The sequence below is a fragment of the Eschrichtius robustus genome, chromosome 1 (assembly GCF_028021215.1).
Source record: "Eschrichtius robustus isolate mEscRob2 chromosome 1, mEscRob2.pri, whole genome shotgun sequence".
Lineage (NCBI taxonomy): Eukaryota > Metazoa > Chordata > Mammalia > Artiodactyla > Eschrichtiidae > Eschrichtius > Eschrichtius robustus.
In genome coordinates this window covers 59,925,844-59,948,108 of record NC_090824.1, presented here as the reverse complement: position 1 = coordinate 59,948,108, position 22,265 = coordinate 59,925,844, and the positions used below count along the sequence as shown (strand labels likewise).

Here is a 22,265-nt window from a genome sequence, read left to right as displayed (position 1 = left end):
GTGCTTTTGGTGTCAAATCCAAGAAATCATTGCTAAGACCAATATTATAAAGCTTTTCTCCTATTTTCTTCTTGGAGTTTTAAAGTTTCAGGTCTTAAGTCTTAAACGCACTTATACGTTGATTTTTGTGTATGGTCTAAGGGTCCAGTTCCATTCTTTTGCATGTGTATATTCAGTTTTCCCAGTACCATTTGTTGAAGATATGTTATCTTTTTCTACTATTTTCCTTTATGATTTTCTGCATGTCTTAAGTCTTAAATGCACTTGTAAGTTGATTTTTGTGTATGGTGTAAGGGTCCAGTTCTATTCTTTTGCATGTGGATACAGTTTTCCCAGTACCATTTGTTGAAGATATGTTATTTTTTTCTACTATTTTCCTTTATGATTTTCTGCATGTCTTGAAAAGGCCTTCTCTACTACAAGATCATAAAACTAACCTCATATTTTCTGTAGCCCTTTGTGGTTTTACTGTTTTAAATGTAAACCTTTAAATGTCTTCCCCTCCCCCTACAGAAAAAAAGGAAATTCAATATTCCCATGCTGTTTTTTGTATAACCTAACTTTCCCCTCGTCTCTACTAAGAGAGACTTCTTTTTGGCTACAAGTAACAAAATACACAACCAAAACGTAGATTGAACAATATAAGGAATTTATTATCTCACATAACAAAAAGTCCAGAGGTGAAGCAATTCCAGGATTGGTTAATTCAGAAGCACAATTCAGGTACTTTCTATCTGTGTACCCTGCTTTCCTCAGTATGATAGCTTTCATCTCCATGCTTGTCCTTTCATGGTCATCAGATGGGAGAGGAGGTGAGAGATGATACACTAGATGAGCACTGACCCCAACCCACTGAGAAGATATGGTCCCATGAATGTTGGTGTGACTAATCCAATCATCCACCCCTATGCCCTTGGGAAAGACTAAATAAGGGGAAAAAAGATAAAGATGTTAGAATCTTCACCAGCACTTCCACACATGGAGAGAGAAATTGAAAGTCAAGACTGTAACAGGAGTAAGTATAAAAATTCCTTCCTCAAATACCTAATATTCTTTGGCCCTGGAGTCACTGAATTCACATCTATATCTCACTTTATCTAGATCTATATTTCACTTCATTACATTAATGGAGCTCTCAAGAACTGAATTCTATTAAAGTGAAATAAAGTTTTTAAGCAATTTAGGCAGTTAAATATGATATATATACCATACACACACAACACACACACAATGTATATAATGAAATCCTTATACAAGCATAAAGATTCTTAATAGAAATAAATTATAAGCAATAAAATAATAATTAAGTTTAAATTTTAGTGTACTATTTGCTTTTTTTAAATAACTAAAACAAATTCATAAAACAAAACCAAAATTTGTTCATTCTTACCGAAAAGATTCTGATTGGTACATACTTTCTTTATGCTAATTTACCAAACCCTGAGTTTTGTTTCTTCATCTCTGGTTAAATACATATCACTCTAAGCAAATAAGAATGTTTAAATAAGGGTCCTGCATTGGTGTTTACTTATTTGAAATTAGGTTTTCATTCTGAATAGTTTCAGTAAAGTGTGTGTTACCAGCAGAATGTTTCTTTACCTGCTTTAAGGTCTGTGTTAAATTGATAAAATACACCCTTACTCCTGCTTAAGAGTGCATCTTTCATTATATAAGTTAGCAAATAGCTTATATCAATACAAATGTCCAACAATGTAATTAAATCATTGCTACTTGAAATACTTTATACAGGAATAATTTATCTCTTTACACTATTGAAGCCTTGCATTTCAGTAGTTTCTATAGCTTCTGTATCATCACTTGAAATTTACCTAAAAAAGAAAACATGAAAAATCATTCTTTGATTTAAGGTACAAGGAAAACAGGCCTGAACATCAATTTCCTGCTTCATTTAGTAAGTAGTTTCAATCAAGAAACTTGCTACATCAAACAACTTTTCACACTCTTCACAATATTTGATAAAGTCAATTTCGTTTTTATGAGATGATTATCTGGTTTGTGAATGACTACCTTTGTTTCTCTGTGATTCCTACATTTTAGGTATTTCATTGCTAATTATTGTGAATAGAAAGGAAATACAGTGATGCTCAAAGCCATTTTATTCTTGGTTGGTAGCTCTGGTGGAAAGATCTTTGGAAAGGAGTTTAGCAATAAAAGACTAGTTGGCTTTATTTAGCTTTATATAATAGATATTTTCTAGAAAACTGTTTAAAAAAATTAAGGAAATTTGCTATCTTAAAAGAATACTGCAGAAAATTTTCCTTTAAGAGTTAAGAATCATTCCTTAAGTTGTCTTATAAATTTGGATTTCCTTAGCACGTTTTCTTAAATCACTGTCTACTGTGAATTAAAAAATCATTGACTGTGAATATAAGTATGTTACATATTACTACATTAAATGTTAAAATTTGATGAAAGTAAAATGAAATGGTTTTAGCATTTTAAATGATCTCTAAGTAACAAAAACAAGAAACAAACAAAAAAACACCAGACCTGAAAAATAATTGCTAAAAACATTTGTAAGAAATGTGAATTCAACTTACAGGCAGGCATTGAAGATACTTCAGCTGTTACAATACTTTTTATCCCCAAGTTTGATAAGCCACCTCTGATTAAGCCACATGTAAATGCTAAGTACTAAAAAGAAAAAAAAGTGTAAAATATATTAAGGACTTACTAAGATAGTAAAGCTATTGATAAATATGATAGTTAAACCTTGATATTAATAAGTCATTGCTGTTTAAAAAAGGGTTGTGGAAGAATTTTTCAAATCATTGAAAATTCTGATTGTGACAAAAACAAGCTGGAAACAGGTTAGAATTAGTTCCAGAGGCAGCAGAGGTGGTTTGTGTCTACCTTCAGTGCTGCCTGAAGGGTTCTAAATAGACCCTCCTTGTGGAGTGATTTGGGCTTTCTGGCTGCTTTAACCTCCCATGGTTCTTTTTAATTTTGGCCACGCCATGTTGCTCGGCTTAAGGGATCACAGTTCCCGACCAGGGATTGAACCTGGGCCATAGCAGTGAAAGCCCCAAATCCTAACCACTAGACCACGAGGGAACTCCTGCTCCCATGGTTCTTGCCTGTTTTCTGAGCCTTCCCATCAGTTCTGTAAGCTAACTAATTATTATTCCATTCAATCAAAATTGGTTTCTGCTTTCTACAACCAAGAATCCTGACTTGTTCAAGACTTATAGCCTGCCAAAACAAAGACTTACCTAGTTTAAAATATCAAAGCGCCAGTGTTGAGAAACCCTGTCATATGGAAACAAGGAAGGGAAATGGGACTATGCCACAGCAGAGACAGCCAGGACAAAAATGAGAACCAAAAATCAAATAATCCAAGAAATTTTTTATTATCTACATTTTGCATGATATTCAACAACACTACTATGTATCTAGGAATAATATAGAATATTATTTTATAATTAATATAAATAAATGGGTACTGATAAGTAATCAGATATGGAGTCATGAAATTGTAAGCTGGGAGAGAACCTAGAGATTCTTTATAATATAGGTATTATTATAATCAATTTTATTAATAAGGATACTAAGGTCCAGAGGGGTTATGTAACTTACCCAATGTCACAAACCTATAAGTTGTGGAGTTAGCTTAAAATCTAGATTTATTTGGTCCCAAGTCCATACTCTTTCCACTACACCAAACTGCCTTTGTGTTAGATAATTTAGGTATGGACAGATTTTACAGATAAACAGCGGCTTATACATACTGCCCAAGATATTTTATAAGTACCGCACACTAACCGATTGCGCCACTGGAGCTACGCTTGCCCAAGATATTTTAACCACTTCAAAGGAACCCTTACATTAAAACTTGTCAGCTTTTCTTTAATACATCTGGTCTATTTATTGATTCCTACCTGAGACTGAAGAAAAATACATGAAACCCAGAAACACAGATATACTTAACACAAAACATGTATTCTTAGGAACAAATGTTAATTATATTAAAAATAATTTTTTTAATTTACTGATGGAGATTGTAAATATGAACTCTGAGGCGAATAATTCTGCATAGCTAATACCAGGTTTTTTAAGCTTGAGTATCTTTTCTGATGTATCCATGCTATATTTGAGAATCTACCATTAATCTACATTTTTAATGGCATTTAAACTATAGTGTTTCTTTAATTGGTCATCATAAGCCTACTTAGGTACAGGTTAATGTAAGTTGTTTCAATATGATGAACACCTCCTATTTCATTGAAAAGTGTTTAAACAAAAGGAACAATTTAAAAACATATTTTGAATTCGAAAATCTGTTATGATTGGCATTGTACTTTTCCCTATGGTTCTACTTTTTTCATAATAAAAAAACCCCAATCTTCTATTCCAGTAAATACCTTTGATGCATGTTCTAAATACTGTTTTCCTGCAGACATTTGAGTAAGCAGGCGAAATTTGTTGTCCTGAAGTACGTAGATGCCCTGTTCCAAAAACAAAAAAACATCCAAAGTCAATGTAATCTATACTCTTCCCTTCAAAACAATTTAAGAAATTTTTAAAGTTATTAAAGCTCTCCTTTCTATTGGTCAAATTTTCTTTATATGAAGAAGTTTTGTAATGTTCAAGCTGAAGAGTTCAGCATTTTATAACACTAATATTTATTGAATGCTTTAAGATACTGAAGATACAAAGATACCTAAGACAGTTCCTGTCCTTAAAGAACACAGTCTAGTGCGAAAGAATCAGAAATACATGTCCGGGTGAAATTAGCAGCTATATGTTATTAACTCATACCTAGAAAGCCAAAAATCATAGTCACTTCTTCCTATTAGCATTTCAGGTACTTCTAAGCTAAGGTTGATACTGTTATCTGAAAAAATGAATTCTATTCGTAGCTACAAGATACATTATTTTCATTTTTATACTTTATTAAAATGCCAAATATACTCCAAATATTTCCCTGAGTTTTATAAAATAAATCTATTTTATGTATGATTTTCCATGCAGCCTATTTTTATTTTAACAAAATATTTTAAGAATAAGAAATATGACAGCAACTAAACAGGCAACAGTTATTTAAGAGTTAAATATGCTCTATAAATTAGCCTTCAGACAAATGTGATATATTTGTGGTTCTGCATATTATCACCACTAAGTAATAATAATGAAATAATAAAACCTATATCATTCTGATATCTGCTACTTTTCAAAACTTAAAATTTAATTGAGGGAAAGGGACAGCTATAATTACTGATAATTGTCTCTTGGTCTTTATTCACTATACCCTATTAGAGAAAAAAGTAATGATGTATTAATAACATATAAGAGAAACATTCCAAAGTTGACGAGAAATTAAGTTTTACATAATAAGTAAATCACTAAAATACATTTATATTAAGTTAAAGGACTTAAAAAAGAGGCCTTAATTTATCTAAATACCTGATGATTTGTCCTTAGATTGTCGATTTGTTTCTTGAATACTGCAGTCCAAAAATCTTTACAGATGAACTTCATGATATCTAACTCGTCCTTGAACCTTGCAGTATCTTTTGTAAACCTAAAAAGATCAACTAGAAGTAACACAGTACTTTTCCTCCAAAGAAAGCAGGAGGGGCAGATTATATTAACTAATTTCCAAATGTCACAACAGCACTGAACATTTACTGACAGTCATAAAGTGATAAGCACCAAGCAAAGTAGATCCCATCTCAATGGATTCACAGTCTGTTATATAATTTGGGGGCTAAAATTAGTCTAAAGGTGTATTAGTCTAACAGTACGCAGCAATTTTAGGTACAGTTAGCACATTAAGAAAAAAAATCTGAGCATAATCATGGTATTGCTATATAAAATATAATCAGAGTTCAACTATTTCAGATAGTGAGAAAGGAATACTAAAAAAAATTGATCTATAAATTGAAAGATTATTACATGCATAAATAGAGACTCTAAGGTATGCATTTAAACAAAATTCCATTTAGGTTAAAGAACATATTAGATCTTAAGTAGGAAATGCAGTAAGATTTTAGATGGTTGTTTCAGCATACCAAAGTTTTCAGGAAAAAAGTCTAAAACATAGAAGATACATATTTTCTTCAAATATTAAAACATGAAAGTTGGGTAACTGAGTTAAAATAGCATCAGGCCTAAAAAGAAATTTCAATCTGTGAATTAAAGAACAGAGAATAAATAAAATTTGGGAATTAAAATTAAATTATCTCAAGTTTTATTCAGTCTTGAAATGGATCGTCTTTGTTCATAACCTACCTGGAAGAAAATTTTCAAATCCATACTGCTCACCTTTCTATCAATCCTTGTCCCACTCGAAACCCCATGTTTTCCAGCTTAGTTATACAGCGTCCATTTTCCTATTTAAAAAAATAATAGTTTTGAATAAATTTAGAATGCTAGAATGTAAACATTTATACTTTTTTCACTGAAACATTGTAAGAAAAAGTGAATTACAAGTCATACTTGAATTTTCTTAGTACTAGTCATTTTCATAAGGCAATAAGATAAACAGGGAACTGTTACTACTTTTCAGAAATGCCAAAGCCCCTTCCCAATTACTCTTCCCGCCTTCCCTGGCTTTTTCCATTTTCAACTCTTCTTCTCTCCTCAGTTATAAAACTGAGGTCATGGTATCGCTTTTGACTTTTTTCTGTCAGTCATTCCCTTTGTGCTTTCACTAAGTTCTATTGTCCCTTGCTTCAGAATGTCTCTTAGAGTCATCCAAGCTTTCCATTTCTCAGTATGTGTTAGACCCCACCTTCCTATGTCTGGAATCATGCAATTGCTTCACTCTTCCTTTGACAATCTCATCCACTCTTAAGGCTTTAAATACCACCCCTATGTCGAAGACTCAAAATTCTCTGGATGAACTACAAAGCCCTATACAATCCAGACTCCTGTGCCTCTCTGGCCTCAACCTTCTACTCTTCTTCACTCACTCCATCCAGCTCCACTGATCTCCTTGCTGTTCTTAATCATGCCAGGCAGGCTCCAATCTCAGCACTCTTGCATAGGCAGCTCTTCCTCCAGATATTCACATGACCAACTCACTCGCTTTAAGTCTTCACTCACATGTCACCATCTCAATGAGGCTCATTTCAACCTTTTAAAAGTACAGTATCATTCCACTTCAGAAACTCTCTATCCTTGTAATTCTCAAATTGTGTCCCAAGACTAGCAACATCAGCATCACACGGGAACTTGTAAAAACTGCAAATTCTGTAATCCCACCCCCAATTTAGTGAATCAGAAACTGTAGGTGTGCATCAGCGAGCTGTGTTTTAAGAACCACTCCTAAAGTGATTCTGATGCTCTGTCTCACTTCCCTGCTTATCTCCAAGGAACTTCTTTCACCATTTAACCTAATGTACATTTTACTAATTTTGTATTGCTCATGTCCCTCCATCCCCACCCTCGCCCAGAATAGAGCTCCAAAAGGGCAAGAATTTTTATGTATTCTGAAGCCTTTGTCTCCTGCTAACACCACAGGCCTCATTATTTGCTGAACTTTCTTCTAAGGAACCATGTATGCTACTAATGGGGCTGACTATTAAACCTGTATTTCTAGTACAGACTTTAGTGGACACAGCCATCCAGAGGTCCCACAGGCCGCTCAAATTAGGCGTGTTCAAATGATATTGTCTTAACATTCTCAGCCTGCTCTGCCTCCAAAATTCTTTAACTTCATCAATGGCACCACCATCTATCTAGTTACCACAACCAGAAAACTTCCATTTTCTTCACCTCCTTGCTCCCGACGCTCCACACACACTGCAGTCCTGTGGAGCCTATTATCTACATGCTTTTCAAAATCCGTCTTCTCTCTCCTGACTGCTTAAGTAGCTCTTAGCATTCATTTCTCTCCTGGTCTTCAGTTAGAGCCTTCCAACTGGTCTCATCTCTAGTTTTTTTCTTCCTTTGATTTATCTTCTGTATTTCTGGTATAGACTTTGTAAAAACCAAATCATGTTGTTTCTCTACGGGACCACTCAGCACCATTCTGTTGATTTCCACACCCATTCCCAAACATGCTTAGGTAGAATGAGTACCTGTAAGTCATGATGCTCTTCGTGGAACAACCTGCTCTTCGTATCAATAGAATCACCCAGGAATATATTGATAAGCAGGAAATATGCTTATATGCAGACATTCTCAAATCTTAGCTATGATCACATGAGCTTTTGAATTAAGCCCCAGGAAAAACCTGATGCTGCACTTGTTCATTCACTTTGGCATCTGTGAGTGCTCACTAGTAAAGTACCAAATTTTTAAGAAAAACTTAAGAATATTTTATCCATTAACCTTAAAAAAAAAACTATTCTCCATAAATTGGTAAATGTCCAATTATTCAGTTTTTAGATTTAATTCCTCTTCAAGCGCAGTTTGAAAATCATTGATTGGGAAGGTAAGAACATTGGTTTTTTTCCCTTTTTTTCACTTACACCTATGACTTTATGTCTAAAAAGATATATAAAAACCATTTCTGGATGATAGGATTATGTCTTTTCTACATTTTTTTACTATGAAAAATTTGAAGCACACTCAAAGTAGAGACACTAACAAACCCTCATACACCTAGACTCCAATATGGATTCTAATCATCAAGACTACCACATAACTTTTGCTTGTTTTGTTTTTTTTAACATCTTTATTGGAGTATAATTCCTTTACAATGGTGTGTTAGTTTCTGCTTTATAACAAAGTGAATCAGTTATACATATACACATATCCCCATATCTCCTCCCTCTTGCGTCTCTCTCCCACCCTCCCTATCCCACCCCTCTAGATGGTCACAAAGCACGGAGCTGATCTCCCTGTGTTATGCGGCTGCTTCCCACTAGCTATCTGTTTTACATTTGGTAGTGTACATATGTCCATGCCACTCTCTCACTTTGTCCCAGCTTACCCTTCCCCCTCCCCGTAAGCTCAAGTCCATTCTCTAGTAGGTCTGTGTCTTTATTCCCATCTTGCCCCTGTGGACTACCATATAACTTTTGAAAAATCCCTTTTGCTTATATGGACTTACAATTCTTTCCCCACCATATACAAATTGCAATAGGAAAAGAAAGTTGTTTTTAGTTTAAATGATTCAAAACTTATGGATTTCCTTTCTCTCATAGGACTAGCACATGTCTCAAAATTATCAGTCATGATTAGAACAGCTGTTTTATTTTAGCTAATCCATTGGGGAAAAAAAGAGAGGGATTTTTAAAAAAGGTTTTCTTGGGCAAGAGTTGGAACAGGAAAAGAAAGTAGAAAGAGTAGAATGAAGAGAATTGATTGCACACGTGGTGGAGTGGGGAGCAGAGGTTTTGTGATAAAAAAGGTGTGTTGCTAATTATTCTCTGGGGAAAAGGGTATAAGGAAAGCTAACTTTGCACAAACAGCAAATGTCTGCTACTCAGCACTTAGCACAGATGCAAAACATTAACTATTGCTTGTGGATGATGATAAAGTCAAAAGTTTGTAACTTGGAAAAAATCTCTATTACAGATGGACCTGAATGAGAATAGAATTTTCGGGAGTTCCCTGGTGGTCCAGTGGTTCAACCCCTGGTCGGGGAATTTAAATCCCACATGCAGCGAGGTGCAGCTGGAAAAAAAAAAAAAGGAATAGAATTTGCTTCATTTCCAATACTCTTCCTGATGTCTTCCTACTAATATCTCCCCAAATTAGCGTGTTGAAATCCTAACTCCCAGATAGTATTAGGAGGTAGGGCCCTTGGGAGGTGATTCTGTCATGAGGATGGAGCCCTCAAGGATAGCATTAGTGCCCTTATAAAAGAGACCCCAGAGAGCTAGCTAGCCTCTTCCACCATGTGAGCACACAGCCAAAACACATCCATAAATGAACCAGGAGGAGGCTTTCACCAGACACTGAATCTGCTGGTGCCTTGATCTTGGACTTCTCAGCCTTCACAACTGTGAGAAATAAATTTCTGTTGTTTATAAGCCACTCAGTCTATGGCATTCTTGTTATAGTACCCAGAACAGCCAGTATCCTTCTTATAGTTTACAAACTGACAGTACCTCTTCCTCAATATCCTACAGGTGCCATAAATTCAACCTATTCAAAATAATTAATTATCATCACCTCTTTCTTCTTTATTCCCTCTCCATCCAACCCAGTGGCTCAAGCTAAAAACCTGGGGATAATTTTTCAACCCTCATTCCTATACCTAATCAAGTCCTAGAGAGTCTACCTCCGATCTCTCAAACCTTCTCTCCTCTTCTCTTTATCCAGATCTTCATTATCTCCTGCCTGGACTCCTGCAATAATGGGTCTTCTCACTACAAGGACCTTCCCTCTCCAGCCCAAATAATGGTTTATCTTTCTGAAATGCAAATGGAGCATGTCATTCTCCTCCTTAAAAATCCTCCACTGAGAAGGTCCATGTGTTTTAATCATACAGACCTCTTTCCAGCTTCAGCTTTCAAAACTTCTTACTCTCCACCTATTCAATCTAGTCACAGTGAAATACTCAAGCATATTTAAATGCACTGCACTTTTTCATACCTCTATGACTTTTTTTACCTTTGCCTAGGATGCTTTTCCTGCCCTCACTTTCCACCCCTTTATCAATAGCATTATAGAAACTAGAGCTTCTGACTTGAGCATGACTTCGTCATATTTCATTTATAAAACCCTACAACTCCATGATTCCATATCTAATTACCACCCAATGCGTTAATTATTCATTGAACCCTTATTCCCCAACGACTGTTAGGCAGGGACTTTATCTTATTCATCTAACAATGTCAGGCCCACAATACACGCTTAATATATTTTCTGAATGAATCAATTAGCGAATGAAGACTACCACACATTAGAAGTAACCTCCAGAAGGATGGGGCCATTGTTTCGCTCATTACTATATCCCTAGCAACTAGCTCTGACATATAATGGACACTAAATATTTTTAAAATTAATTAGTGTTTCCTAATTATAAGAACACCTGCAAAGTTTCCTTTGCTTCTACCTCAAATCTCATTAGCCCTCTTTCTTTGGACTACTGGGAAGTGCTGGAAGTGACAGCCGAATTAAGTAGGGGTGCCAAAATCAGCAGTTAACTCTGCCGCAAATCATGGCAGGGACAAAACAAAAGATCTGTGGCGTGCCACACACAGATACAGGACTGGACAAAAAGGTATCAAGTAGTAAAAGATACGAAAGAGACAAGGATGAAAGACTGAAGACAGCTGACAGGTTCTAAGGCTTAGGATACCTGAAGGTGGACCAATCTGCCTACACTGCGGGAGGCGATGAGTGGCGATGGGACGGGGGTTAAAAGAAAACTGAGTGGAAACAAGGAGTGTCACCGCAAAAGGACCTCAAGGGCGTGTGGCAGCACTCACCACCTCCCCCTGCTCCGCGGACTTGTACACTCCAGACACCATCTCGTTATGCAGAAGCAAAAACAACGCCTCGTCCGCCATTTCCTGCTTATTCTTCCAAGCTCCGGGTTTAGGCTCCCGTTTGGGCCGGGCTCGGGGTTCCGGCTAGCGCCTGAGCAGCTTGGGCTGCGCCGCCGCCGCTCGCTCAGTCCCCAGTCCGTCCCTCGTTGCTAGGAGACCGAGGAATTCACTCAGCTTCCCGAAGGCTGATACTGGAGTAAGCCGGGGCCCAGGGCGAGCCCACCCTAGGGCCACTAAGCCCTTGGGCTGAACGAGACGGTCTGACGGCAACCAGAACCAAACCCAGCCCCCGGAGACCCCATCCAGCCCTTGGGCGGGGGGGCGGGGGCGAAAAAACAACTTCCGGTCCCCTCTACCCCGGCATTCCGCCAGCTCTATGGTCACAGAGTTCCTTCCGCTGGGTGAACCAGAGAGGAGGAAGGTTTCTTCCCCCTACAACATTGAAGGCGGCTGGCGGGCGGGCGGCCGGCCGGCGGGCGGGCGGGGGAGGTGGTAAAATAAGACGGGACCTCCCGCTGCCATCTCTGTGTTACTTAACTATGTTAGAACTGACAAGAATTTCTATTAGCTTCATCAAAAGCTTCCACTTCTGCCATATGTTGCTTAATATGAAAAGTTGTAAAAAAAAAAAAAAAAGCGAATATTGGGACTATCCCAGTAGTCCTGTGGGTAAAACTCCGCGCTCCCAATGGAGTGGTCCGGGGTACCATCCCTAGTCGGGGAACTAGATCCCCGCATGCATGCCGCAGCTAAGTCTGGATGCCGGAACTAAAGATCCCGCATGCACAAACTAAGACCTGGTGCAGCCTAAATAAATAAATAAATAATTCATGCCGCAGCTAAGTCTGGATGCCGGAACTAAAGATCCCGCATGCACAAACTAAGACCTGGTGCAGCCTAAATAAATAAATAAATAAATAATTTTTTTAAAAAAGTGAATAAATCGTCATTTTCCAGGCTATAAACTTTAGGTATATTGAGAGATTATCCCAATCCATTTTGGATTAAGCCTGGGTGTACAAAAAGATTTAGAGCCGTTTTGGCCACCAGGAGGTTTACTGGGAGTGGGGTACAAGGGACAAGGAGGATGGAGTAAGCAAAGAACAAGGTAATTTGAATCAGAAAATACAAACTAAAGACTTCAGAAATGTGACGTCACTGTGGAACGGAGTTCATATAAGAATCTATGGTGGATGTGGGACTTAACCCCTACAGACATGCGAATACATATGTTAGATCATATGCACGTCTTAAATTTGGCAAACTTTGTCTTAAACGTGATGCTTAGCCTATGATTAGATCTTTTCTTAGTAATTTACAAAGCAGATTTTTCCCCCCAATTAATTCATTGCCTCCCCCCAAGTAATATGTCGAGTCTTCTCAAATTGTTAACGATAACCTCTCAACTCTTCATACCCTTTCATATCCCCTTCTAATGTTTGGATCCGTTTTTTCCATCACCTCATAAAATCAAGCGTGTAAGTTTCACCTAACCCTTTGAAAACAAACACTAATTTTGAAGAGTATTTTGCAATCTTAATCTTTTTTTCCAGCACTAAAATTTCCCATATGTGAAGTCAGGTCCTTTATGTCCCAATTGCATTCTCCCTCATCACCACCATCAAGGTCAAAGATTAAGCAAAAGACTGGCAACTTACAAGGTCAATTTCTCAAACCACAGTAACATGGTGTTCTTTGGATATTTTGGAGACTGAAGGGGAAACTAATATTAATTGAGCATTACTAAATGTTGAACATGGCATCCTACTGATTATCCCCCATAAATTAGACTATGTTAAATTTCCCAGGATCTTAGTAATAGAGTCTATGTAAGCAAGAATAGATCCTACGTTTTTGGCTAACTCTAGAAGCATCTCTTATGGAAACATTGTTACACTTCGTGGTACCATTACCACATTCTCAGGTTTCATGTACTGCCTACTACACAGGATTGTAATAAGGATCAATGAGACAAAGTATGCTCACAATCAGAATCATGTAATTTTTTTTTTTCCCACACCACGCTGCATGCAGGATTTTAGTTCCCAAACTAGGGGTCAAACCGGAGCCCCCTGCAGTGGAAGCACGGAGTCTTAACCGCTGGACCACCAGGGAAGTCCCAGAATCATATAATTATTTATCAACACTCATCCTTCTTATCCAGCCTTACTTCTGCTTTTTTGTATAGCACTTAACCCATTTCCATCATGCTATGTAATTTACTTACGCTTATCGTCTGTCTCCTCACTCTTCCTGAGGCCACGCTCCTTGTGGGCAGATATCTTTACTGTACACTGACTATCCAAGTGCCTAGAATAGTGCCTGGCAAAAAGTAGGCGTTCCATAAATATTTGTTGAATGAATAAGTACATGAATGATCTTTGCTCCCTGAGGAGCCTACAAACTCCATGGCAGCAGGAACCACAGTTATCTTGTTCTAGGCTTTTTCCACAGAGTCTAGCTTAACACAGTAAGAGCTTTTAAGGATTGTTGGATGAATTAAAATGGTAACTCGGATTAAATACCGTTGGCCTGCTAATGCTTGGTGCAAGTATGCCTGGCTACAGATGGAGGATGAGAACACAAAGATTATTGATAATATTGTTTCTGTGGGAAAATGCTTTCTGAGCTACAATTTACAAATACATTTCTGGAACAAAACCGGTTCTCACGTTGGCAGTGCGGGTAGAGCAGAACCAGAAGGTGGACGACACACACACAACTAACAGTAGCGCTGCTCCCCCAGACCGTATTTTAAACCAACCAGCTCTAGGCCGGTGTAGAGGCTAATGCCCGTCTCGTCTGTCTCACCGTCGCTTTTTTTCTTGTAGTAAAGCCTTGCACATAGTCTGATCGATCGTATGATGATTCTGGGCCAGCGTGACCTGGGGACAGTTACGGTATTTCCTTATCAGTAATAACAGGCAGTTTATTCAAGCTTTTGATTTGTAGGGGATAAAGCACGTGAAGTGTTTCACGGAGTACAGCACAAAGCACTTGTTAGCTATTATAATGAATGACTTTTCCTCTTCCTTCACTTTTCGCTTCCCTCTGCTCATTTATTTGAGCTTAACCTAGTCAAGAGAAGCCTGCGCCCCTCCCAGTGCCTCTCTGGGCATGCGCACCACCAGAACGGCCGCACCCTGTCCTAATCAAATCATTTACCCGGGAAAAAGGGAAAAAAGACTCGCCTGCATCGTACTCTGAGGGGAACAGGTTGTAAAACGATAAGAGGCCATCATACACAGGTTAAAAGGGCTGGAAAACTCCACTCTCCCCGCCAGAAGAGCCGGCCCGCGAACCCACCTCTCCGAGAACCCAGGGACTCTCAAATCCGCCCCGGCTCTGCGCTAGTAGCGGAGCCTAGCCACCCGCAGCTAATCGGGGAGGGAAGCGACCGTCTGGCGGACTTTTCATTGGCCCAGAGTCACAAAGGTCGGCAGCTTCTCCCCCTTCCGGTTGCTGAGTGGTTGAGGCCGAAATACAACTCCTATCGCCATTGCCTGAGCCCAGCTGTCAGTCTTCTCGCGTCTCGCGGCGCGACACAAGCAGGCGTGGCCTGGAGAGCAGTCTCGGAGCCTGCTGCAGGGAGAAGATGGCGGTCGCAGTGAGAACTTTGCAGGAGCAGCTAGAAAAGGCCAAAGAGAGCCTAAAGAATGTGGATGAGAATATTCGCAAGCTCACCGGGCGGGATCCGAATGACGTGAGGTGAGGGGCGGATGGGAAATGCCGGCTCCGAGAGGCAGCCACGAAGCCGGGGTGAGTTGGGGCGGGGAGGGCGGCCAGCCCTGAGAGGACTCGAACATCGAGGCCTGTTCCCGGGGCAGCCGTGGAACCCCGTTCTCGGTGAGGTGGGAATTTCCAAGGCTCCCACCGTAAGTCCTGGGGCTCACATGCGTGAGGAAGGAGAGCGGGGCCTGGGTGCGCCAGGATGGCTTCCTGTCCTGTGGGAAGGCCCAGACTGCCGATTCCCGCCCTCGGCCCTGCAGGCCCGGAACTGCAGCACAAAGCCTTCCTTCTCTCGGGGCCACCCGATTCGGGGCTGGCCCGGAGACCCTCCCGGGACGCGGTCCTGCCGCCTTGCCCCCCGGCTCTTGCCCACGTGCAACTTCCTTTGGGTTAGCGAAATCCGGACTTGATTCAAGCTTGTTAATGTGTAGTGGCATCGAGGTAAATATAATTTCTGTGATACTGGTCTTGGAAAAATAAGGAAGTTAACAAAGTACTTCGTGTCCTGTTCCAAACACGTGGGTTTTGAAACCATCATCTTCGAACTTTTCTGATTAATTTCTCTTGATGATGAACCGCGCTCGTTACAGTATTTGGTGCTATTAGAAACGATTTTTGTACTGATTTGTAAATATCTTGTAGGCCCATCCAAGCCAGATTGCTGGCCCTTTCTGGTCCTGGTGGAGGTAGAGGACGTGGTAGTTTATTGCTGAGGTAAGATTTCCTTAGGATTTTAATTCATTGGTACTTACTACACTAAATTAACGAAACGGTTTAAACAAATTTCGTGGTCGAGCCAGTGGTAGAAATGTTTGGTTTGTTTGAAGCTGTGATCAGCTGTAGTTTCCTGTAGAGCTATCCTGGAATTTCATTTGCATTCAAAACTAGACATTGAAGAATATAGTAACTATACCAGTTATGTGCAAACTTAATTTATTCTCATAGTTTTAAAAGAAATGCTACAAAAGCATCGTGAAGTAAATGCCCATTTAAGGTTACTTTAACTGGAAGGTTTTTTTTTTTAATTGCAACTAAATTATCTTCCTTAAATGGAAATACCATTTTTCTCAAATTCCAAGTGCTTTATGTTGGCCTTTCTTTTTGCAGGCGTGGATTCTCAGATAGTGGAGGAGGACCCCCAGCCAAACAGAGAGACCTTGAAGGGGCAGTCAGTAGGTATGTCTGAAGGCATACTTGTATGTTCCATTTTCTGAGGTAGCATACAAATATAAAAATTTAATAAATATTGTTGAATTAAGTTGTCTTAGAATTGAGTAGTATACCACTTACCCTGAGTCTGTTTCCTTGGTATTTGAACTGAGACAGCCAGTATGCCTCAAAACTCAATTCTTCACTAACAATAACAGAAATTTTACCAAAGTAAAGGTCATGAGAAGAATAATATTGAAAAATAGTTAACCTGGGTTACTTTTCTGACTTGTACTACAAGAACTTAAGTGGCTTGAGAGGTATAGGAGATCAGAGTTTGAATTGGTTCTTTTAAATTCATTTTTAAATTCATTTTCCTTTGTCAGGCTGGGCGGGGAGCGTCGGACTCGGAGAGAATCACGCCAAGAAAGCGACCCAGAGGACGATGATGTTAAGAAGGTAATTGAGATTAAAAGAACTTCATAGAGGGTGAATATAGTATTTTCACCTTAGTACATTTAAAGGAGTGCCACTGTATGCTAGTTAAATTACTGAAATTTCTTTTCTCCTGCAGCCAGCTTTGCAGTCTTCAGTTGTAGCTACCTCCAAAGAGCGGACACGGAGAGACCTTATCCAGGATCAAAATATGGATGAAAAGGGAAAGCAAAGGTATCTTAAGTATCTTTCTGGAGGAAAACAACTTTTGTCAAATAATGCAATTTTAAGAAAATTTAAGTAATTGTTCAAGTGTCTATGCTATGCTTCTTTTAGGAAATGGCAGGCTTAAATGAAGTGGAACCTTTTGAAATTGGATTTTCTTTTTCTGTTCTTTAGGAACCGACGAATATTTGGCTTGTTGATGGGCACCCTTCAGAAATTTAAACAAGAATCCACTGTTGCTACCGAAAGGGTATTTATGCAATTTTTCCTTTGCTTCTTTTATTTAAGCTATCAAAGTAGTTAATTACATATTTCTTAAACACTGAGAAGTTCTCAAGATTTAACTGCAAGCTTCATAAAGCGCGTTACCGATATTTCCTACGGAAAAAAAAAAAGAGAAGAAAAAGATTTAATTGCTAGCCTAAAATGAAGCCAAGGAAAAACTTTTAAAACTTTCTCAAGTTGTTATACTGTTGACTGGTTCTTTTTGAGGTGCTGTTAAAGTAACTTAGTGAACTTTGCTTTGTGGTTCAAAGAGCCTAGTCTGATTAAGGAGAACCTGGATTCTGGTTTCAGCTCTATAACAATCTCATTTTGTGGTCTTGGACATGTCTCTTCATTTCTTTAGGCCTTAGAGTGCTTTCTTTCGAACAGGAAGTTGAACTTACTAATCATCGTCATTTATTAAATAATTATAATTTCTAAGACTTAACACACTCAGAGGCACTCCAGAAGCAACAGCATAAGTTATATTCCCTGCCCTCCAGAGTTTATTTAACTGTGTCATTTTTCTGGAAGTTTTTATTTTACTAAAGCTACAAAATTGTGTCCTTGGAGTTGAACACAAACTTATTGCTTCTCGGGAGAACTATAGTGAAAGATAACAATTCGGTTATTTTATGTCAGCTTTCATATGTTAACTTTATTAGAAAATATAAAAGCTTAAAGCATCAACGTTTGAAGAATGTCCGTAGATTTTTTTTTTTTCGTAGAACTTTAAAAAGAGAGTTGACTAGTTTGTTAGTTACTTCGTTCACTAGGATATCACTTGTCTCAAATTCTTTGCTTTGGAAAGAATAACTGAAGATAACCTGTAAAGACAGTACTCTTCTCTTTCAGGTTAACTTTTAGGTAAGGTTCTTTCATAAATTATGTTGGAATAAGACAGTTACTGATATTATAGCTAATGGCTTTAAACTTTAGATTTTTACATGAAAAGACTTCAGTCCCCATTTCCTGGAGGGAAAATTGCAGTCCACCTCAAATGCCAAGTTTGAATTAGCTGGTGTCCTGAATTGCAGATGTGAAACATGTTTGCAGACAACAGTAAAATTGTGATACTTCACATAATCAGGATGTATAATAAGCTTTTAAAGATTATTGTTTATCTTTAGCAAAAGAGACGCCAGGAAATTGAACAGAAACTTGAAGTGCAGGCAGAAGAAGAAAGAAAGCAGGTTGAAAATGAGAGGAGAGAACTGTTTGAAGAGAGGCGTGCTAAACAGACAGAACTGCGGCTTTTGGAACAGAAGGTTGAGCTTGCGCAGCTGGTGAGTATATTTTGAAATTCTAAGATTGGTAATCCTTCATGTTGACAAAAGCGCTGACCTTTTTACCTTTTCTTTAGCAAGAAGAATGGAATGAGCATAATGCCAAGATAATTAAATATATAAGAACTAAAACAAAGCCCCATTTGTTCTATATTCCTGGAAGAATGTGTCCAGCTACCCAAAAACTAATAGAAGAGTCACAGAGAAAAATGAATGGTAAGTGTAAATGAAGAGGTCCCTTGAAATTTCCTTAATGAGTAAGGTAACACACAAATACATACATGTTTGTTTCCTGTGACATCTGTGATTCAATAGTTAATTTTTTAGAAAGATATTCTAAGATGCTAATGTGTTTGGAGTATAGGAGCATTTGTTTCATGATAGATATTAACTGGAAACTTGGATATTAGGTGGTGCTTAATGCATGTTTATTTCTTAAGCATTTGAGTGAGCTTTCTCTTTTGTTTGATACTCTTAGTATCCAGATACAAATGCTGATGAATCAAGAAAAAGTCAACATTGATGTAGTAAATAGAGGAAGCACACATGGAAGGGTAGACACTACTAAGATGGTGATTAGATGATTTGTCTCTCCTTGGGATCAAAAAAATTAATGCATGATATGATACCATAAAACTGATTGTTTAAGAGAAGCTTTATTTTTTTTCATTTAGTATGAAGTAAAATAGCAAAAGATTATCCTGTTTTTCCATCAGTTAGATAATGTGGTGTGGTTTTGCTAATTTCTTAGTGTATAGGTTTCCAGTGGATCTTTGCTTTTGTCATCTTATATCAATTTGTAATTACTTACATGCTATAATCAGACTTTTGTCATCTCTTTACAAAAAAGACATTTAGATAAACTCATTGACAATTTGTGACTAGGTGTCAAATTGTGATTTTGAATTTTCTAAATCATAGTAAATTTTACACATGTAAATTTTTATCCTTTAGCTTTATTTGAAGGTAGACGCATCGAATTTGCAGAACAAATAAATAAAATGGAGGCTAGGCCTAGAAGACAATCAATGAAGGAAAAAGAGCATCAGGTGGTGCGTAATGAAGAACAGAAGTCGGAACAAGAAGAGGGTAAGGTGGCTCAGCGAGAGGAAGAGTTGGAGGAGACAGGTAATCAGCACAATGATGTAGAAATAGAGGAAGCAGGAGAGGAAGAGGAAAAGGAAATAGGTATAGTTCATAGTGATGCAGAGAAAGAACAGGAGGAGGAGGAACAAAAGCAGGAAATGGAAGTTAAGATGGAGGAAGAAACTGAGGTAAGGGAAAGTGAGAAGCAGCAGGATAGTCAGCCTGAAGAAGTTATGGATGTGCTGGAGATGGTCGAGAGTGTCAAAAATGTAATTGCTGAGCAGGAGGTAATGGAAATCAATCAAGTTGAAAGCATAGAACCTTCAGAAAATGAAACTAGCAAAGAATTGGAGCCAGAGTTGGAATTTGAAGTTGAGCCAGATAAAGAATGTAAATCTCTTTCTCCTGCAAAAGAGAATGCTAGTGCTCTAGAAATGGAAAATGAGCCTGAGGAAAAAGAAAAAGAATCTGAGCCCCAGCCTGAGCCTGTGGCTCAACTTCAGTCCCTGCCTCAGCCTCAGTCTCAGTCTCAGCCTCAGCCCCACTCCCACTGTCACTCCCACTCCCACTCCCACTCCCACTCTCAGTCCCACTCCCAGTCCCACTCCCAGTCCCAAGCAGTACTCCAGCCCCAGCCTCCCTCTCAGCCTGAGACTTTGCCATTAGCTGTTTCACAGCCACCACCTCAGGTTATTCAGGAGCAAGGGCATTTACCGCCTGAGAGGAAGGAGTTTCCTGTAGAGTCTGTAAAGCTCACTGAGGTGATAGTAGAACCAGTCTTGACAGTACATTCAGAGAGCAAGAGCAAAACCAAAACGAGGAGCAGAAGTAGAGGTCGAGCTAGAAATAAAACAAGCAAGAGTAGAAGTCGAAGCAGTAGCAGTAGTAGTTCTAGTAGCAGTTCAACCAGTAGCAGCAGTGGAAGCAGTTCCAGCAGTGGCAGTAGCAGTAGTCGAAGTAGTTCCAGTAGCAGCTCCAGTACAAGTGGCAGCAGCAGTAGAGACAGTAGCAGCAGCACTACTAGTAGTAGTGAGAGTAGAAGTCGGAGTAGGGGCCGGGGACATAACAGAGATAGAAAGCACAGAAGGAGCGTGGATCGGAAACGAAGGGATGCTTCAGGACTAGAAAGAAGTCACAAATCTTCAAAAGGAGGTAGTAGTAGAGATACAAAAGGATCAAAGGATAAGAATTCCCGGTCTGACAGAAAGAGGTCTATATCAGAGAGTAGTCGATCAGGCAAAAGATCTTCAAGAAGTGAAAGAGACCGAAAATCAGACAGGAAAGACAAAAGGCGTTAATGGAAGAAGCCAGGCTTTCTTAGCCTATTCTTTGCAGCAGAAGATTTCTTGATGAGTAAAAGGATTACCTTTCCTTGTAAGGAGAATGCTGCCTTAAGAATTGCATGTTGTAAAAATTTTTTTGGAAAATACAGACTGTTTGTTTACCAGACATTCTTGTACTTTTGCATAATTTTGTAAGAGTTATTTATCAAAATTATGTGAGGTTCCAAAATATGTAAAAACAATAATAATAAAAAAAATTAACATCCCTTGTCATCTTTTTTAAATATCCTATACTCTTCAGTAAGAATCTGTATATTTTAATAGGTAAATCTTTAAGTCTGTTCCCTTCTGTATCATACATTGCTTTTGTAGAAATAAATGTGCATTTCTTTCATTAGTTTTGGGATGTCCTCGTTGACGCTTGTATAATAAGTATTCTCTTGATATCATTTTCAGCTTTTATCACTAGATATTGAACGTGATTAGAATGTTTTTGAAGGTTTCCTCACATTTATTTGCCTTAGACAATTATTTTGAGTTGTCAAAGTCAGATCTTTGCAGCTTTGTTGGGAACATAGTTTGTTCTCCTTAAAATCACTTACCATTTTTTTCTAATCTCCCTTGTTTTTTTAATCTAAGCATTTCCCCGTTTCTCATATTTAAACCATATATTTGGTAGATAACTTAAAACAGTATGATTTGGTTGGAGTTTTCTTTACGATTATGGGAGCATCATTTTTTGTCTCCGTGGTTACTTGTGTGATATAGCATATACATCTGTTAAAGAAAAAAAGTCACTTTCTAGGGGAGAGAGGTAGAAAAGTATATTCTAAGCTTGGATTTTGAGTTTGTGGTCTTGTCTTAACTTTTGTGTTGGCCGTAACTGAAACATGCCAATGTGTTTTCAAGAATTTTTGTTTAAGTAAGTATTGTATGAAAGTTTACAAAATGAAGGAAGTTCATCTACACTTGAATCTGTAAGCAAGATAACACGCAAGTGGTACCAAATGATTATTAACTTTGTTGTTTTATAAATTTGTATGAAGTTGGAGTATCTGTTGCCCATTACTATACATGTGCAAATAAATGTGGCTTAGACTTGTGACTGCTTAAGACTAGTACTTGTATTAACTTTTTGATGCTTTGTATAAGAGAGCACTTAAATTGCAAACGGCCTTTTCTGAGTTCATAATTTAACGTTGTGACTACAGCTTTAGGCTTGACTTTGAATATTCATTATGCCTTCCCTTGACAAGTAAACGGTAAGAGTAAAAGTGTCAACATACATTTTCAGCATTGTATAAATGTAAGTGAACATGTTAAAAGAAATCTTTTTTTAAAAAATCCTTTCTTGGAGCAATTATTAAATAGTAAAGGAGTAGAACTTCTCAGACTGC

The 22,265-nt window shown here is 38.2% G+C and overlaps 2 protein-coding genes across 3 annotated transcripts; one reads left to right on the top strand and one right to left on the bottom strand.

Annotated features, from left to right (window-relative positions):
• Window positions 1-628: 628 nt before the first annotated feature.
• TRAPPC6B (trafficking protein particle complex subunit 6B) lies at window positions 629-14,718 on the bottom strand. Of its 2 annotated transcripts, none has more exons than XM_068545940.1 (6): window positions 14,603-14,718; window positions 6,286-6,353; window positions 5,425-5,542; window positions 4,383-4,466; window positions 2,562-2,655; window positions 629-1,829 (listed from the first exon to the last, which is right to left on the bottom strand). In XM_068545940.1, exons 1-6 carry the CDS (start codon window positions 14,651-14,653, stop codon window positions 1,798-1,800), a joined length of 447 nt encoding a protein of 148 aa, XP_068402041.1. In that variant the 5' UTR covers window positions 14,654-14,718; the 3' UTR covers window positions 629-1,797. The 2 variants fall into 2 exon arrangements, with proteins under 2 accessions (XP_068402041.1, XP_068402032.1); XM_068545931.1 differs by lacking the exon at window positions 14,603-14,718 and adding an exon at window positions 11,352-11,725.
• A 224-nt stretch (window positions 14,719-14,942) lies between these two features.
• Window positions 14,943-21,973, top strand: PNN (pinin, desmosome associated protein). The gene is made up of 9 exons (XM_068545917.1): window positions 14,943-15,119; window positions 15,783-15,854; window positions 16,248-16,316; window positions 16,676-16,748; window positions 16,864-16,958; window positions 17,124-17,199; window positions 18,344-18,499; window positions 18,577-18,715; window positions 19,454-21,973. Exons 1-9 carry the CDS (start codon window positions 15,007-15,009, stop codon window positions 20,881-20,883), a joined length of 2,223 nt encoding a protein of 740 aa, XP_068402018.1. The 5' UTR covers window positions 14,943-15,006; the 3' UTR covers window positions 20,884-21,973.
• The last annotated feature ends 292 nt before the right edge of the window (window positions 21,974-22,265 follow it).

Coding starts and splice junctions, on each gene's coding strand:
- TRAPPC6B (XM_068545931.1), bottom strand. CDS start 11,432: ATGGCGGACGAGGCGTTGTTTTTGCTTCTGCATAACGAGATGGTGTCT. Junction 5,543..6,285: donor GGACAAGGATTGATAGAAAG/GTGAGCAGTATG, acceptor TGATCTTTTTAG/GTTTACAAAAGATACTGCAA. Junction 2,656..4,382: donor ATTTAGAACATGCATCAAAG/GTATTTACTGGA, acceptor TTTTCTTTTTAG/TACTTAGCATTTACATGTGG.
- PNN (XM_068545917.1), top strand. CDS start 15,007: ATGGCGGTCGCAGTGAGAACTTTGCAGGAGCAGCTAGAAAAGGCCAAA. Junction 15,120..15,782: donor CGGGATCCGAATGACGTGAG/GTGAGGGGCGGA, acceptor AATATCTTGTAG/GCCCATCCAAGCCAGATTGC. Junction 16,317..16,675: donor CTTGAAGGGGCAGTCAGTAG/GTATGTCTGAAG, acceptor TTCCTTTGTCAG/GCTGGGCGGGGAGCGTCGGA.